Below are 19,773 nucleotides of genomic sequence, written 5' to 3'. Positions count from 1 at the left end.
TTTATTGAGCTTGTTTTCCAAATCAGCGATACTATTACACACTTCTGGAGCCGATAGGACTTAACCTGGGGCTCCTGATGCAGAGGTAGGGACACTGCCATCACACCACAAAAGGAGTCACCACTGTTGGCGTTTAAAGGTCACAGGGTAGCATTAATTGTCTATCCTTAATTGGCTCAATTGAGTCTCTTCAACAATTGGAGCTCATTACACAGCAAGAAGTTCAAGGATTTTTGCAAAGTGACTGTGAGGAGACAGGGCAGGCTGCTGTGCGAAATGGAGGGGAACTTGCGGTTGGCAGTGTTTCAGCTCATCTGTGTTCTGAGGATCCAAAAGTTAACTCTGATTTCTCTCCGTAGATGCTGCCAGGCTTGCTGAGATTTTCCAGCCATTTCTGTTTTTGTTTCTGTTCATCCGCCCTTGTTTATCTTTTCAATCGAGGTCTCATGTTTGAAAAACACTTTTACCAAATCCGTTTTACACATGTCATGGCGTGGAGGCAGGCAGTAAGTGATCCGAAATCATTTAATTAAAACCATACCCTCTTAAATTTTCTTTAAAAATGCACCCTTTCTAGGCCAACAATATGGATGCCACTGATCACATGATGCCAGTTGACTACAATTTCTGGAAAGCTCCGACCTGCAATTACCATGACAACAAACATGAACTAACCATCCAGGGAATGTGACCCTCTTTGTATTGTATGACTAGTCCAACACAAATGGCTTGTAGATCTGATGTCTACCCCAGCTAATTCTGAACAAAGGGGACCATCAAACCCCATCAGTGTTTACATTAATGTAGATATCACCACAGCTATTTCTGTAAATCGGTGGTTCCTCGTGAGGGAACATTAAAACCATCTCACTGATTATGTATCTCCTCATTAAGCTTCAGCCACGTGGCTGAAAGTATTGGTTGGGTTGAATTGCTTTTAACTACACAGCTTTGACTTTTGGGGCTCAGTCAAACTCGAAACATCGCAAGATTAAGCAGAGTTGAAAAGTGTGGTGTTGGGAAAGCACAGTAGGTCAGGCAGCATCCGAGGAGCAAGGGGGTGAGGGGTCAATGTTTCAGGCATAAGAGTAAGCAGGTCCAGAATTAACAGAAATTCTTGATCCCAGTGTTCCTTAAAGTTTGGTTTCTGAAAAGAAAACTATGTTTTGATTGCACAGTTGATTAATTTCCAGTTTACCATGATAACTCTGTTACCAACAATTCAACTATGTCTCAGTTCCAATGAAAAAGACAGAAAGACCAACACTGACATTTTGGGCTTTCTGACTCAGTTGAACTAGTTCTGATAGCGTTACTCTAAATAATTTGTAACAAATCTTCTTTCCTTCCCCTTTCCTTTCTTTGTTGAATGTGTGTACATGTGAATGTGTTGAGAACCAATTTCCTTGGGTTTTCTTGCAGACATAAACCTTGCATCATTTTCACCATCAATAGTTTGCTGTCAATCCTCAGGTCGGACTGAAGGGTCTATTTCCGTGCTGTACAGCTCTATGATTCAATGATTAAATTAGACTCCCCCGTGTTGTAGGGATACCCACCACAAACAATTCTTCAACAGGAAAAGGAAATAAGCAAGTCAAGTTTATAAAGTCAATTCCTGCCACAGAAAGGAGGACAGTAATAGTAATTTATTTGAGCTCTCTCTCTTTTCTCTGTCACACAAGACCAAAGTTAAAAATCACATAACAACAATCCTCATCAATACAAATCAGCATTTGCAAACCACCAGCCTCAGCCCATCTTCAAGGCTGCTTTCAGGCCAACTTAGACACCATTCAGCTCTTCATCACTTCAGCAGACACTTGAGACTAATCAGGAAGGCAAACTTTGGTATTTATTGCTGGAAGGATAGAGGATAAAAGTAGAGAAGAGCTATTGTAATAGCACAAGGCATTAGAGAGACCACACCTTGAGATCTGTGCACAAGTCTCGTTCCCTTACTTGAAGACAGGTAGAGTTACGTTGGAATAACTCAAAGGAAGTCAGATTCATAAACCGTACAGATCTGAAGGCTATGAAAAAGAAGATTAAGGAAAGAAACTAATATTATGCAATAAATTGGCAGTTTTAGCAGTTTTTGTTTTCCAAGTTTCAGGAAGAGAAAGTAGCATTCAGAGATTACAGAACTCAGCTGAAAGGGAACAAGATTGTTGTCATGCCAACTAAAGAACGAGCTTTTAATTGGAGATGGGAGTGTCCAGTCACAGAGCTTTGAGTATCTCTGAGGCTGTGGCTGAAGATCATCTTACTGGTGTGTGGATTCAAACTGCTCCCAATAGTTCGTGCATCGTGTAACATAGGTTTAGTTCCTCTCTCATGTAATAAACCCTTATACACTTTTCTTAAAAGTATGTTGGCAGCCTCTTATGAATATAATCAGTGACTGACCATTGTAGTCATAGAGTTGTATATCATGAAAAGGGACACTTCACTCCAACTTGTCCCTGCCAACCAGATATCCCAACCCAATCTAGTCCCATTTGCCAGCATTTGGCCCACATCACTCTAAACCCTTCCTGACCGTGTACACATCCAGATACCTTTTAAATGTTGTAATTGTACCAGCCTCCACCACTTCCTCTGGCAGCTCATTCCATACACGTACCATCGTTTGCATGGAAAAGTAACCCCTTAGGTCCCTTTTCAATGTTTTCCTGCTCACCTTAAACCTACACCATCTAGTTTTGGACTCTCCTACCTTGTGGAAAAGACCTTGGGTATTGACTCTTTCTATGCTTCTCATGATTTTATAAACCTCTATAAGGCCACCCCCCTCCTCCAAGGCTCCAGGGAAAACAGTTCCAGCCTATTCAGCCTCTCCCTTTGGCTCAAACGCACCAATCCTGGCAACATCCTTGTAACTTTTTTCTGATCCCTTTCAAGTTTCACAACATCACCTTTACCAAATCGCACGATATTTTTAATGGCCTGTCAAGCCAGGTCTCACTCTAGCATCTGTCTTGTCCAGTACTAACACTAACTGGGACCATAATAACTGAGACTGTTGTTACTGTGATAAGGAGCAAACAAAGGGAATGGCTGAGGAGGAAATTGGGAGCTTTGGAATGGAATTGTGAAAATACATCTCAGCATTTTTGACCTTGACATAGAAAGGCAGTATGTGCACCGAGGGCTTGGGGACCTCCCAATGTCATGGGCTCTGGGGCTAAAGTGAACATATCAATTGTTATATAAAGAGACCGAGTAAAAATTAGCGACGTGGGTTGAAGTTTGAAAGATCATCTGTGTCACAGTGACAAGAACAGGAAAGGGAGTGTGAGGACTGAGGTGGGGGTGATCCATGGATCACAAGGAAAGCCTGCAAGTGACTCTCTCACATTAACACAAAGTTGAAACCTTGCCTCGTCAGGTCAAGAGTCAACTGATAAAGGAATGGAATACGTTACAATTCTTTTCTTTGAGAATGGAGCAATTATCTTTCATTTTGAGGCCTTGCTGGGGACAATTGCAATAATCATTGCTCCCATTGATTTTGTAATACCTTTAATTTGCACTTTCTCAACATGCCATTTGCCTTCCAAGAATGCAGACCGAAAATTACTGCCTTAAGCAATCATAGAGTGTTACATTTCCCACCGAATTGTCACTAAATAAGGAACTTAACAGTTTGGCATGAAGTTTCCATTTCATAACCACATTCCATTGTTAGTTCTTAAAGTGAGTACTTTGCAGCTGCCAATTTCTCACATTGAAATGTAAACGTGTGAGAACATCAGCTGTGATGTGGGAGAGAAGTTGTTTTATGTGTTGCAGGAATGGGTTAGTTTTGTGATGGCTTACTGACAGAACTCCACTCACAGTGTGGTATTGTCACTCTGGCTTTGTAACCGGATCCATTCACATTAGTCAGGGTTCCTGACTCCACATTGCACCGTGTGACGGCATAGCATGAGGCTTTACTATGATGGATTTGAGGACACAGGAACACCTTCAATGAGGCTGAGCTATCCTTCTGACCTTCCTGATGGATTATCTGCTCAGAACTTTCACACAGGGAACACTGTCACTGGAGTCATTGTTAATTTTCAGACAATGTAGAAGCAGCCAATGATTGCAGAGGCAACTCAATTATCTGAAGCACACAGGCAGGGAGTATTTCGCTAGGTTAATTGAATGCCAGATAATTGAGGTTCCTCTGTACTACTTTGCCAAGTGAAAGTGGGTAATGCAAATGCTGAGATTACAGTCAAGATTAGAGTGGTGCTGGAAAAGCACAGCAGGTCAGGCAGCAACCGAGGAGCAGGAAAATCGACGTTTTGGGCAAAAACCCTTCATCATGAATGAGTTCATTCCCGATGAAGAGCTTTTATCCAAAACGTTGATTTTCCCGCACCTCTGATTCTGCCTGACATACTCTGCTTTTCCAGCACCACTCTAATCTTGTCTCTACTTTGCACAACATCCAAGAGCTGCCACACAGGAGAAGTGCCAAAAAAAAATCGAATGATGAGCTCCATGGTCTATCACTGTCTGAAACATAATACATCAGACATTAAGGCTGCCCCATCCCACCTTCACTGAACTTTGCAATCTGCTGCTGGAGGACTTGTGCTCTGAAGGATTGGGTAGTATTGTTGCTCCATCAACAACCTACAGAGTTTATAAACAGAAAAGCCTTCCACTCAATAAATGTGCAAGTGATTTGTGACCATCAATGCTGAATCTGTGCCTGGGAGCGGCTATAGCTTTTACACAATGGGCAACTCACAGGATCTTGCTTCCACCCAAGTTTGTGAGCCATAAGAACAAGAAATTGGAGCAGGCCTAGCCCCTTCGAACCTGCCTCCGCCATTCAAGAAGATCATGGCTGATCTTTTCATGGCCTCAGCTCCACTTATCCATCCCCTCACCAGAACCCTTAATTCCTTTACTGTTCAAATATCTATCTATCTTTGCCTTAAAACATTCAATGAGGTAGCCTCAACTGATTCACTGCACAGGGAATTCCACAGATTCACAACCCTATGGGTGAAGAAATTCCTCCACAAATCAGTCCTCAATCTGCTCCCCCTTATTTTGAGGCTATGCCCCCTAGTTCCAAATACAGTGTGCATCGACTACCCGGATTTATGAGGGAGTTGGTGGGAATTATTAGATCCTACAGTGTGGAAGCAGGCTATTTGGTCCATCGAGTCCACACCAATCCTCCAAATAGCTTCCCACTCAGATGCGCCCTTCAACCCTGTGACCCTGCGTTTCCCATGGCTAATCCACTGACCCTGCATATCCTGGACACTATGGGTAGAGTTTAGAGAAACTCGCTCCCTGACTCCTCAAAGACTGACCACCATCTACAAAGCTCAAGTCAGGAGTGTGATGGAATACTCCCCACTTGCCTAGATGACTGCAGCTCCAAAAACATTCAAGAAGCTTGACACCATCTAGGACAAAGCAGCCTGCTGGATTGGGACTGCATCCACAAGTATCCACTCCCTCTATCACCGATACTCAGTAGCAGCAGTGTGTACTGTCTCCAAGATGCACTGCAGAAAACCACCAATGACCCTCAGACAGAACCTTCCAGACCCACAACTCCTTCCATCTAGAAGGACAAGGGCACATATGGGAATACCACCATCTTCAAGTTCCCCTCCAAGCCACTCACCATCCTGGCTTGGAAATATATTGCTGCTCCTTCACTGTCACTGGGTCAAAATCCTAGAATTCCCTCCCTATCAGTATTGTGGGTCAACCCACAGCAGGTGGACTGCAGCGGTTCAAGAAGGCAACTCACTTCCTTCTCAAGGGGCAACTAGGGATGGGCAATAAATGCTGGCCCAGCCAGCACTGCCCACATCTTACAAATGAATAAATAAATAAAAACTTGGCTGATCCACCTAACCTGTACATCTTTGGACTGTGGGAGGAAACCGGAGCACCCGGAGGAAATCCACGCAGTCACGGGGAGAAGATGCAAACTCCAGGTGCACTGCACATAGCAGACTGATGGAGAACACACTGCATTGACTCCAATGCACTGCAATTACTGAAGGTAAGATAAAGACCTTTATAATGGAATAACACGTTGTGATATCACCTAACTGTTTTAGAGAAACACTGCCCTTTCTGGGTCTGTGCACCAAGGCAACACAGGTGTTTTCCTCTCTCTTGTCTCGTGTATAAATACATTCAATGTTACAACTGATCACATCAGTAATACCTTACAATCCTCAGTACACCTCCAATTCATTTTTCTGCATTAATGATTATACTATTAGAAGTATGTGAATATTGCAAATGAATTGTCTTTTTTATGACAGCTAATACAGATTATTGATGTTACATCAAGACTTACCACACCATATGTTCTTTCTCTCTCTTTTTCCGATTCTCTTCAACTCCACAGGGGCCAGTATCCTGTCACCATGTCACCCTTTATTTACAGGTGCACAGTACTTGGTGCTCGTCTATCTTCCTTAGAGACAGTTCTCAGAGTGAACAGAACCTCTTGCATTCCTGCTCATGTCTGTCAGCCAGGGTTCCCTGATTGGACCAGGGTAACAGTCCCAGTCAGGGATCTCATATTCTATGAGGTCCACCTGGCTGATCTCGTTACAATCACTGTCCTCTCTCCCTCTAGACTCACTTGGAGCATTTTCACACTGGGTCCGGGGGTTCCTGTCGCTCTGCCTCAGATATGGGCAATGTGTACCAGACTGTGGCTTTTCTCTTGTGCCCAGAGAATTTTGGAAGAAATTCATCCTCTGCTTCAGGTGGTAAAAGCATTGAGACTGAGACAACTGCCGTGTCTATCTCAGACGTCGAGGTATCTTTGGACAAATGGTGAAATGCATGAGTTCTGACAACCTTTCTGGCTGTTCTGAGGGACTGGGAATGTTTTCTCCTGCCCTGTTTGTGAGTTTACAGCTTTCACCTGGTCCATATGTTTATTCAGGCCCACCTTACCGACCTGAACTTGATGTGTCACGGGACCTGACCTCATGCTGACCACCCTCTTCTCTATGCAGGGCCATTTCCACGGGTTCAGCACCAAACGTCATCCCCTGAAGTAAACTGCCTCTCTCAAGCTTAGAGGAATCTTGTGTCCGACGTTGACATTCCTGATGCTATTTTGCCCTCCTCTCCAGGTCTGGGAAAATCAGATTTAACCTCTCTCTCCTCCCCATTGGTAACTCTGCTAGAGCTATGTTTGTAGTTGCATGGTCCAATAATCAAATAGGAACCTGGGCAGCTTGATTAGAATCCCTACAGTGGGGAAATAGGCCCTTCAGCCCTACAAGTCCACACTGACCCTCTGAATAGTAACACGTTCAGACCCATTCCCCTATCCTTTATTTACCCCTGACTAATGCACCAAATACTATTGGCAATTTAGCATGGCCAAGCCACCCAAACCTGCACATCTTTGGATTTTGGGAGGAAACCAGAGCACCTGGAGGAAACCCACGCAGACACGGTGAGAATGTAAAAATACCACACAGACAGTCGCCTGAGGCTGGAATCGAACCCAGGTCCTTGATGTGGAAAGGCAGCAGTACTAACCTTTGAGTCGCTGTGCTGCCGTTTCTAGTGAAGCTGTCGGCTGTTTCTTTAAGCCTGCCTTCAAAGTTAGGACCACTCTTTTTGACAGCTCATTGGATGATGGATGGTATGGAGCTGTCTTTACATATCAGGTACCATTCGACTTTAGAAAATACTCAACTTCCTTGCTGGTAAATGCTGGCCCATTGTCCATCACTTTTGGGACCATACGTATTGCAAAAGATACTCACAGCATTTTTTTAATCACCAACCTAGAGTTTGATGAATGCACTCTGTGCACTTCCAACCACAGTGAGTGGGCATCCACAATGACTCAGAACATTGAGCCCATAGAAGTGCTGGCATAGTCAATGTATTTCCGAGTCCAGGGTTTGCCCAGCCATCCCTATGAATGTGAGGGAGCTTCTGAAAGTCAGTTTCTGTCCTTGTTATCACTCTAGGCACAGGGAAGTTTAACGGACTCTTCCAGGGGAGGGATCACCAAAGATGTATCCACCAGCAGAAGGCAGCTAAAGGCTTCCGCATTTGCCACTTGGTCTTGAATACTAGACAATATTCCAAACGGTAATTGTACACACTTAGAATGAGAGCCACTGCTGAATTTGACCTGAAGCTATGGGTGGTACTGCCTTGTTCTCTTGGTGTTGCCCTGGCAGGGATTTGTGCTCAGTTACTATTACAAACATACGTTCATCAAGTTACTGATGGAACTTTCTCACAGCCAGCCCTTCCTTCTCTACCTGGGCACATTTGAACTCTGCATCAACCAAAGTCCTGGAAGATGCACTATTGGGCGTTCCTCTCTGTTGGGCCATCTGTGAGGTGAGGTGAAGGGAGGATCGCATGTCAGCACGGCATCTCGCTTGGGATCATAAAGAACCACCACCTTAGACAATGATCCCTGCTTTTTCACTTCCCTAAAGGCTATGTCTTGGCCACGAGAACATTTCTAAGGCTGACCCTTTTTCAATCGGAAGTGTAAGGGTGTCAGGATGGAGGCAAGGCTACACAATGTATTTTCCATAATAATTCATCAATCCAAGGATAGGCCTCAGCTGCGTTACAGCAGTGGGAGCCAGGACACCTTCCATCGTCCTCACTTTATCTTCCAACGGGTGTAACCTGATCTCATCGACTCTGTAGCCCACGTAGATCACTTCCAGTGCCTGGAGCACTCATTGTTCCCTTCTAATCCTTAAGCCCACCTTGGAGAAACATCTAACCAGAATGTTCAGTTCTCCACGTGCTCTTTGTTGGTCTTCCCTGTTATTGGCAGGTCATCTGGGTAAATGGGTGAGCCCTTCTAAAATGTTCTCCATGAACCACTGGAAAAGGGCACAGGCGGGTGATACACAAATGGCCGCCTTGTGCGTTGGTACAAACCCTCCTGGGAATTAATTGTAACACACTTCTGGGAATCCTCATCTAACCGCAACTGCACATACACCCAGCTCACGCCTAGCTTCAGGAAGGACAGTACCCATGACCCCCTGTCTCACTGACACCCCCCCAGCCAACCCCAATGTGTGTAACTCCTCTATGTGAGAAATTGGGCATTGATCCAGCTGTGAGAAATGATTTAATATTTGCTTTAAAATCCCTTCCAAGTCAAACTGACCCATCAGGCTTCGCAATCAGTGGGACTGGTGCTGTCCAATCCTCAAACTGGACTGGTTTGATGATTCCTTCACATTCCAGCCTCCTGACATCTGTCTCTCCTTTTGCCCCGAAGGCAAATGGCACTGGGTGGGACTTGGAGGATCACGGGATTGCTCCTGGTCAACGTGCAAGTTGGCCTTGACTCCTTTGATAGTTCCTATACCCTCCTGAAAATCTTCCAGATATTTATTTAGGACTTCACTCAGGCAGCCATTTTCTAATCAAAACATGTTGAGTCAATCAAGATGAATCTTTCTCAATCAATTTCACCCCATCAGGATTGGGCTGAACTTTTAGTGTAATCAGTTCGATCTAAACCAGCTGCTTCTCACAAGAGACCGGAACCGAAGGTGTACCCCGAGTCTGTTGAGGTTCCTCAGTAAAGGTCCACAGTCTGGCTGAGGTCCTGTGCAAATGTAAGAATTGGAGCCCAGAGCAAATTTTGTTCAAGATTGGTTTTGTGATCACTGATACAATCTCCATTAGTACTGGGGACCATTTAACCAGATGTTTATTTTGATTGGTTCTGGTTTGGATGTTGCTGAGCAGTTTAACTGTTCCAAACCTTGTGTAGATGTACTTTCCAGGGTGTGCACTCTCCTGTATACTGGCCTGTGAGTTCCCTTATTCCATTCAGGTCGAGTTGGATTCTTTTGCTGTCTCAAGTCTGCATTCTGGAGCAAATATGGTTTGCCCGCCCAGATTCTGAAGCAAATTTTATCCATTTGGCTGAACCTTGGCTTTGTTTTGGGGTGTTGCTGTGGGCTGATCTCGAGTCCCTCTGTTCAAGATAAGTCGTGAGGGAGACTGTACAACTGCCTTCACTCAGGAGGTGTTCCCCAAGCTCAGTCAGACTGGTGAGGGTGACCACTTCCACCGACATACCCTGTAACACATACACTCCACTTGCTGCATTTTCCAATGATAAAGACCATTGTAGTGCCTGTCTGATGTCCAGTTGGGCTTCAGTTAATAATTATATAATTAATTCCATAAACCAAACGGTCTCTCGGTGTCTCACAAAGTGTTAAACCAAATTCACAAGGCTCTGCCAGTCGTCTTAGCCTCATCAAAAATCGCGATACAATTCCCCCAGTTCTCAAACAGCCGAATAAAACTGATAACATGACCGAATTAGAGGAGGTTTGGGGTCATAATATTCCTTAGCTAAATCTATCAACTCTTGAAAGGTTTTAGTGTCTGGTGCCTCAGGGAAAGTAAGGCTCCTAAAAACTGAAAAGGCTGCGGGTCCACAAGCTGTCAGGAGAATTACTCATTGTTTTTCATCTGCCCCAATGTGATTTGCCTGGAATAAAAAGAACACATTCTTTCCACATACTTCGAGAGCAGGATGGAACAAGTCAAGCTTCCCAAATAACAATGTGATGCCAGAAATGCCTATTCCAACTCAGAGACGACTGTTGCGAGCAATCATCTTCAGCAGCGTATCATTTTCTCTCTCATCGCCACTGCAAAAACTCCACAGAGGCCAGTATCCCAACACCAAGTCACCCTGTATTTACACTTGAGAGTCCTTGACACTGTCCAGCTCCCTCAGAGCCAGCTCTCAGAGTGAACAGAACCTCTGACACTCCTGTTTCTATTTGTCAGCCAGGGCTCCCTGATTGGACCAGGTTAACATTCCCAATCAGGGAACTCACATTCTGTGTGGTCACCTGGCTGACCTGGTTTCAATCACTACATCCCTCCCCCACCTTTGTCTTTCATCTTCTGATTCAATGATCAAAGCCCATGGGGCAGGGTGGGAAAAGATGAATTGGGGGGCTGGGGGGAGGGAGGGGGGAGTGTAGACAAGGTTTGAGAAAGGAGAGGGTGAACATCTCTCAGGGGCAATAAGGTAATCACAGAACAAACTCAATCAAAACAATGTTTTGAAAAAAACACATTGTTACTCACATTGGACTTGAATTTCCAAAGTTTTTGACGTGTTACTTCCAACATGATTTGCTGCTGTACAACTGTAGAACCCAGAGTGGCTGCTTGTAATACTCTGGAAGGATAGAGTTCCTTTTGAGCCATTAATAAGTCTTATCTCACCACTTTCTTCCTCCCTCTTATGCCAGCTGTACATAGCTTCAGGATTACTGTCACTGGTGCACATCAAGGAGAGCTGATTACCTTCTCTGATTGTTAATTCTGATCCTTTATCTCCTCGGATTGTTACATTTTTGGGTGCATCTGAAAGTGAAAGATAATTTGTGGACTTATAACAGATATTATGAAGAACAGCACAAATAGAATTGGCCATTACTAAGTTACATGTTGTCTGCCATATTTCATAATCCCCACAGGAAGTGGGTCAACCTTTACCTATTTATGTTGGAATTAGGATGTTCAATTGTATCTTACATATCGGTTGATAGAATTATAGGTTGATGTAGCTCAGCTACAGCCATGAAGCCTGTGCTGCACGATCTGTGTAACCAATCTCACTGCACTGCTCATTCCAGTTAAACCTACCAATCCTTTCTCATCTACAACATTTGTTGAGTTATTTTTTGAACCTTTTCTGGTGAACCTGCTTCTACAGGCATTTCAGATCATAATAACTTGCTGTGTACGTGGGAGTGTCTGCCTGTTCCTGCTCTTTTTAGATTAGATTAGATTCCCTACAGAGTACGTTTGCAAACCTCCAGTCTTCCGGCACCTCACCTGTGACTATCGATGATACAAATATCTCAGCAAGACCCTCCAAAGAGTAGCTACACCGATCCATTTCTCTGTGTGGACCCCTGACTAATGCACCTAGCCCATACATCCCTGGACATTATGGACAATTTAGCATGGCTGAATCACCCCAACCTGCACATCTTTGGACTGTGGGAGGAAACCCACGCAGACATGGGGAGAATGTGCAAACTCCACATCGACAGTTACTGAGGGGGGAATCGAACCCGGGTCTCTGGTGCTGTGAGGCAGCCAATGCCACCGACTCGATCACCATGCCGCCCAGCCACCATGCCACCCTGTAAATCCGTATTTTTTTATTTACCAATCTTTCTGCCTCGGGGAACACAATCTTTGTGTTCACTACCAAATCCTTCATGATCTTGAATATTTCTCTCAAATCTCACCTCAATGTTCTTTGGTGTAAGGACTTTGGTCCAAAGGGTTTTTAGAAATATATTAAGGACAAAAGGGTAACGAGGGAGAGAATAGGGCCCCTCAAAGATCAGAGCTGAAAATGTGTTGCTGGAAAAGCGCATCAGGTCAGGCAGCATCCAAGGAGCAGGAGAGTCGACGTTTCGGGCATGTGCCCTTTTTCAGGAATCCTGAAGAAGGGCTCATGCCCGAAACGTCGACTTTCCTGCTCCTTGGATGCTGCCTGACCTGCTGTGCTTTTCCAGCAACACATTTTCAGCTCTGATCTCCAGCATCTGCAGTCCTCACTTTCCCCTCAAAAATCAGCAAGGCAGCCTTTGTGTGGAGCCTCAGAAAATGGGGGAGACACTAAATGAATATTTTGTATCAGTATTTACTGTGGAAAAGGACATGGAAGATATAGACTGTAGGGAAATAGATGGTGACATCTTGCAAAATGTCCAGATTAGAGAGGAGGAAATGCCGGATGTCTTGAAACAGTTTAAAGTGGATAACTCCCCAGGAACTGATCAGGTGTACCCGAAAACTCTGTGGGAAGCTGGAGAAGTGATTGCTGGGGCTCTTGCTGAGACATTTGTAAACTGGAGGTTGGCAAATGTGGTGCCACTGTTGAAAAGGTCAGTAAAGACAAACCAGGGAACTATAGACTGGTGAGCCTGAACTCAATGGTGGGCAAGTTGTTGGAAGGAATCCTGAGGGACAGGATGTACATGTATTTGGAAAGGCAAGGACTGATTAGGGATAGTCAACATGGCTTTGTGCGTGGGAAAGCATGAGTCACAAACTTTATTGAGTTTTTTTAAGAAGAAACACAGAAGATTGATGAGGGCAGAGCAGTAGATGTGATCAGTAAGGCGTTTGGCAAGGTTCCTCATGGGAGATTGATTAGCAAGGCTAGATCTCATGGAATACCGGGAGAACTAGCCATTTGGATACAGAACTGGCTCAAAGGTAGAAGACAGAGGGTGGTGGTGGTGAAAGGTTGTTTTTCAGACTGGAGGTCTGTGACCAGTGGAGTACCACAAGGATTGGTGCTGGGCCCTTTACTTTTTGTAATTTACATAAATGATTTGGATGCGAGCATAAGAGGTGCAGTTAGTAAGTTTGTAGATGACACCAAAATTGGAGGTGCAGTGGACAGCGAAGAGGGCTACCTCAGATTACAACAGGATCTGGACCAGATGGGCCAATGGGCTGAGAAATTGCAAATGGAGTTTAATTCAGATAAAAGTGAGGTGCTGCATTTTGGGAAAGCAAATCTTAGTAGGGCTTATACACTTAATGGTAAGGTCCTAGGGAGTGTTGCTGAACAAAGAGACCTTGGAGTGCAGCTTCATAGCTCCTTGAAAGTGGAGTTGCAGGGAGATAGGATAGTGATGAAGGTGTTTGATATGTTTTCTTTTATTGGTCAGAGTATTGAGTACAGGAGTTGGGAGGTCATATTGCAGCTGTACAGGACATTGGTTAGGCCAATGTTGGAATATTGTGTGCAATTCTGCTCTCCTTCCTATCGGAAAGATGTTGTGAAACTTGAATGGGTTCAGAAAGTATTTACCAGGATGTTGCCAGGGTTGGAGGATCTGAGCTACAGGGAAAGGCTGAACAGGCTGGGGCTGTTTTCCCTAGAGCGTCGGAGGCTAAGGGGTGACCTTATAGAGGTTTACAAAATTATGAGGGGCATGGATCGGATAAATAGACAAAGTCTTTTCTCTGGGGTGGGGCAGTCCAGAACTAGAGGGCATAGGTTTAGGGTGAGAGGGGAAAGATATAAAAGAGACCTAAGGGGCAACATTTTCAAGCAGAGGGTGGTACGTGTATGGAAAGAGCTGCCAGAAGATATGGTGGAAGCTGGTACATTGCAACATTTAAGAGGCATTTGGATGGGTATATGAACAGGAAGGGTTTGGAGGGATACAGGCCGGGTGCTGGCAGGTGGGACTAGTTTGGGTCGGGATATCTGGTGGGCATGGACAAGTTGGACTGAAGGGTCTGTTTCCATGCTGTACATCTCTATGACTCTGTTACTCTATGACTACAGCTCCAAAATCTTTTGCCTTGTTCAATTTATCTCTCACCCTGTCTATCTTTATCAAAGTCATTAAAGTATTTCAAAGGAGCAGATATCCTATCATCCCATGAAAGATTAAAAGCACACCCCTGTGCAGTCTAAGAAACAGCACTTCATGCCATTGTTGTTATATATATTTATCTAATCTACCTGTTGTGTGATGTTGTTACACACCGCTGGAGCAGGTGGGACTTGAACACAGGTCTCTCTGGTCTAGGGGGAGGGACACTACCACTGCATTGTAAGAAGGCCCTTTTTTAAATTTAACCTGTTTTCAAATCAGCGATATTATTACCTACCTCTGGAGCTGATAGGACTTAAACCTGGGTCTCCTGATGCAGAGGTAGGGACACTGCCACCACACCACAAAAGGAGTCACCACTGTTGGCATATAAGGGTCACAGGGTAGCATTAATTGTCCATCCCTAATTGGCTCAATCGAGTCTCTTCAACAATTGGAGTTCATCTACACAGCAAGAAGTTCAAGGATTTTTGCAAAGTGACTGTGAGGGGACAGGGCAGGCTGCTGTGCGAAATGGAGGGGAACTTGCAGTTGGCGGTGTTTCGGCTCATCTGTGTTCTGAGGATCCAAAAGTTAACTCTGATTTCTCTCTGTAGTTGCTGCCAGGCTTGCTGAGATTTCCCAGCAATTTCTGCTTTTGTTACCATTCATCTGTCCTTGTTTATCTTTTCAATCGAGGTCTCATGTTTGGAAAGTACTTTTACCAAATCCGTTTTACACATATCATGCCGTGGAGGCAAGCAGTGAGTGATCCTAAATCATTTAATTAAAACCATACCCTCTTAACTTTTCTTTAAAAATGCACCCTTTCTAGGCCAACAATATGGATGCCACTGATCACATGATGCCAGTTGACTACAATTTCTGGAAAGCTCCAACCTGCAATTACCATGACAACAAACATGAACTAACCATCCAGGGAATGTGACCCTCTTTGTATTGTATGACTAGTCCAACACAAATGGCTTATCGGTGTGATGTCTACCCCAGCCAATCCCAAACAAAGAGGACCATCAAACCCCATCAGTGTTTAAATTAATGTAGATATCACCTTAGCTATTTCTATACATCAATGGCTTCTCATGTGGGAACATTAAAACCATGTCACTGATTATGTATCAGCCCATAAGGCTGCAGTTACATGACTGAAAGTGTTAGTTTGTTTGAATTGATTTTAACTACACAGCTTTGACATTTGGGGCTCAGTCAAGCTCAAAACATCTTAAGATTAAGCAGAGTTGGAAAGTATGGCATTGGGAAAGCAGGTAGGTCAGGCAGTATCTGAGGAACAAGAGTCAACGTTTCGGGCGTAAGAGTAAACAGCTCCAAAATTAACAAAAATCGTGATCCCTGTATCTTTTAAATGTTGATTTCTGAAAGGAAAATATTTCACTTGCACAGTGTCTTAATTTCCAGTTTATAACAATAACACTTTTGCCAACAATTCAACTCAGGTCCAATGAAAAAAACAGAAAGACCATCACTGGACACTGACCTACTGGGCTTTCTAACTTAGATGAACTAATTCTGATATCTTTATTTTAAATAATTGTAACAACTCTTCTTTCCTTCCTCTTTCCTTTCTTTGTTGAATGCGTGTACGTGTGAATGTGTTGCAAACCAATTTCCATGGGTTTTGTTGCAGACATAAACCTTGCATCTTTTTCACCCTCAATAGTTTGCTGTCAATCCTCAGGTTGGACTGAAGGGTCTATTTCCATGCTGTACAGCTCTATGATTCAATGACTCCATGTTAAATTAGACTCCCTGTGTTGTAGGGATGCGCACCACAAACAATTCTTCAACGGGAAAAGCAAGTAAATGAGTAAAGTTTGTAAAGTCAACTCCTGTCACAGAAAGGAGGACAGTAAGAGTAATTTATTTTAGCTCTCCTTCTTTTCTTTATCACACTATATCAAAGTGAAAACAGGACTGTTGGACTATAACCTGGTGTTGTGCGATTTTTAACTTTGTCCACCCCGGTCCCAACACTGGCTCATCCAATCACATTACATCAATGCACTTCATCAGCATTTTATAAACAACCTCATTCAACCCAATGAAGCAAGATTGCAATTAAAAATTCCAGGCTGATTGCCATTTATTCATTTCTTAGTCTATCATTTTTTTTGCTGGATTATTATCTCTGAGAAATCCCTGCAAACTGACTGACTTGTATTTGGCAGCTGCCCTCCTTCTGAAATGGGAGGAACCATTTCCAACCATTCAATCCTCTGACACCTGTCCCATATGCAAGGGTGGCTGGAAATTCTGGGACATAAATAATAAATAAGGGTGGATCTCAGCTGGAATTGGTGACTTTCCTTTGGATTTCTGTTCAGAGAAAGGATGCTGTGCAGTTTTGAGCCAATATGGTAAAAAGCTAGAAACAGTGGTTCAAAGTGACTTGGAGGTGCAGGTACATAAATCATTAAACTGTCACAAAGTGGTGCAGAAACTAATCAAAAAGGCTAATAGAATACAAGGCCCTCATAGCAGGAGCACTGACAGACAACAACATAGATGTCAAGCTTCAGCATTGCAAGCTTGAGGAGAGACAATGGACTAATGGCATTAACAATGGGTTGCGAATCCAAAGACCCAGGTAATGCTCTGAGGGCCTCTGTTCAAACCTGGCTGTGGGAGATGGTTGGATTTGATTTTTAACAATAATTTCGGAAATTCCAGTCCAATGATGACTGTGAAGCCATTGCTGATTGGCAGGAAAATCTCACCTGTGTCACCAACGTCCTTGAAAGAAGGAAGCTTCTGGCCTCCATATGACCCCAAACCCACAGCGATACGGTTGACTCTTAAGTGATGTCTGGTCTAGCCAGCAATGCTTGTGTCCTGTGTTTTTTTTACACAAAAGCTACAATGCACTGAGCAGGACTTGCTACAACCTTGGCAATGACATTCAGACTTCAAAGGGAGTGCACTTCTGATGCATTCAGAATAGCACCTGGACTCCAAGGGTTATCGGATAAGATTATCCAAACTAACATCACTTTCTCTAAAATTTAATTCACTTCAATCACTTGGTTCACTCTCAACTGCCCTCTGGGCAATTAGGGATGGGCAATAAATGTTAGCCTGCTCAGTGACATCCTCATCCTCTAAATTAGTAAAATAAAATCAAACTGAATGATACGATTGAAGATTCCATGTCATTAAGACAAATAGATAGCAGAGATAAAAACTATTTCTGGTGTTTGAGGAATATTGGACTGGGGGTTAAAGTTTAAAATATAGCCCAACTTATCAAGTAGGTGGGCAGAACTATCCCCCACCCAGTGTGACAAGAGCAATGGCAGGTATGGTGATAAAATAGAGTGAGATTTGAAAAATAATCAGATTGTCAACGCTGAGAAAAGATTTCCTGATCTTTTCCCCTTAAGCCTGAAATGGTGATTTCAGAATCTCACACTTGAATGACAACTACTTGTTCCCTTTCCTCATGCTTTTGTAACTCATTAAAGCCAACTTATTCCCTTCCCTGTTTACATCTCATTTCCATTTTGCCTCTTTATTGGGTGACCAGATCCCAGCAATTCTTCACAGGTGAACTGTCTGGGTACCTAGTGTCTTCAGCCCACTGAGTGCTGATCCTGGTCAGCATCCAACTGCTTCTCCATAACATTGTCCCCTTATGTTCCATGGCCACTATCCTCATCAATACAAATCAGCATTGGTAAACCACCAGCCTCAGCCCATCTTCATGGCTGCTTTCAGACCAACTTAGACACCATTCAGCTCTTCATCACTTCCACAGACACCTGAGACTAATCAGGAAGGCAAACTTTGGTATTTGAGACTATGCCCCCTCATTCTAGTTTTACCCGCCAGTGGAAACAACCTCCCTGTTTCGATCTTAGTGATTCTCTTCATCATTTTATGTGTTTCCATAAAACTGCACCCTCATTTTTCTAAATTCCAATGAATATGATCCCAGTCTACTCAATCCCTCCTCATAATCCGAACCCTCTCAACTCCAGAATCAATCTAGTGAACCTCCTCTGCACCCCCACCAGTTCCAGTACATCCTTTCACAAGTAAGGAGACCAAAACAGTACACAGTACCCCAGGAAAAACACAGCAGGTCAGGCAGTATCCGAGGAGCAGGAGAACTGACATTTCGGGCATAAGCCCTTCTTCAGGAAGAAGGGCTCATGCCTGAAACGTCGACTCTCCTGCTCCTTGGATGCTGCCTAACCTGCTGTGCTTTTCCAGCAACACATTTTCAGCTCCGATCTCCAGCATCCGCAGTCCTCACTTTCTCCTAGAACATTCAATGATTCTTGTGTAAGAGCACCCACTTCCCTCTGAGTGACATTTCCTGAACTCTCACGATGTTAAAAATATTCTGTTTCTTTTTACTTTTTCCTTCCAAAGTGGAAAAGTTTGCATTTCCCCATTTTATCTTCCATTTTCTATATTAGTGACCCCTTAATGAACCTCCACTTCTCATTTCCAACTTGCCTGCATCCTTGACCCTCAGACTTGTTGCTCAGGCAAACCCTGCTCTTGTATTCAATCATCCCTCACATGGACAGAGACGGAGGACAGAAGGTTAAAGACCTATTGCTGGCCAAGGATGCTGCTGATTTCGAACAGCTTCAACCAAAAATGTACTTTTCAGCATATTTCAGAACTAACCCCACCCTCATTTACTTCCCTGCAATTATCTGTAAAAATAAGTTTCAGAAGATGATTAGAAATAACAGCAAATTACTCCTGCAAATTGGAAGTAAAACAGAGTGCTGTAAATACTGAGTAGGTCCGACCACTGTCTCACACAAGGGAACCCTTGAGAGCTACCTTACCTCAATGGCTTCATAACGGAATTTATCTTATATGTGCAGTCTTAATCCACGTGATCTTAATTCTTTACAAGGGAAAAGAGGGTAATCCTATGTCCTGTACAGCTGCAACATGAACTCCCAACTCCTACATTCATTTCTACACAGGGAAATGAAGGTGTTGCAAAGTATAAGCAATAATGCAATGATTTGAACTCTCTCCTTTTCTCAAATGACACTCTCTTTCACCTCTCACTCCCATTGGTCCAACATTAATATGATTCCTCCGTTAAGTTCCTCTACCTGTCTCTTCACGCGAGTGAAACCACGGACTACCAGACTCGGGAGATGTAATTGGAGCGGGGAGTTTCTCTGAGTATCCTGACCAACATTTACCCAAAACCTAACACAAATGATCTCATCAATTGTCGCACTGCCTTCTGTGGGGCACTTGTACGTCTCCATCTCACAACTAGGCGAAAGTGAGGACTGCAGTTGCTGGAGATCAGAGTCTGCCAAGGAGCAGGAAGATTGATGCTGCCTGACCTGCAGTGCTT

The 19,773-nt window shown here is 43.8% G+C and overlaps 1 protein-coding gene across 6 annotated transcripts in view; it reads right to left on the bottom strand.

The window, feature by feature from the left end:
* The window catches only part of LOC132823137 (sialoadhesin-like), a 79,280-nt gene that overhangs the window by 31,693 nt on the left and 27,814 nt on the right, over positions 1 to 19,773 (bottom strand). For 5 of the 6 annotated variants that reach the window (XM_060836688.1, XM_060836686.1, XM_060836691.1 and 2 more), the window contains one exon: positions 11,122 to 11,403. The exons of the other annotated variant lie outside the window; for it this stretch is intronic. In XM_060836688.1, the coding sequence (XP_060692671.1) occupies positions 11,122 to 11,403 (282 nt within the window). The remainder of the gene's footprint in view (positions 1 to 11,121; positions 11,404 to 19,773) is intronic. 6 annotated transcript variants of the gene reach the window in all.

The sequence above is a fragment of the Hemiscyllium ocellatum genome, chromosome 16 (assembly GCF_020745735.1).
Source record: "Hemiscyllium ocellatum isolate sHemOce1 chromosome 16, sHemOce1.pat.X.cur, whole genome shotgun sequence".
NCBI classification, from domain to species: Eukaryota; Metazoa; Chordata; class Chondrichthyes; order Orectolobiformes; family Hemiscylliidae; genus Hemiscyllium; species Hemiscyllium ocellatum.
This window is presented reverse-complemented; position numbering and strand designations above follow the sequence as displayed.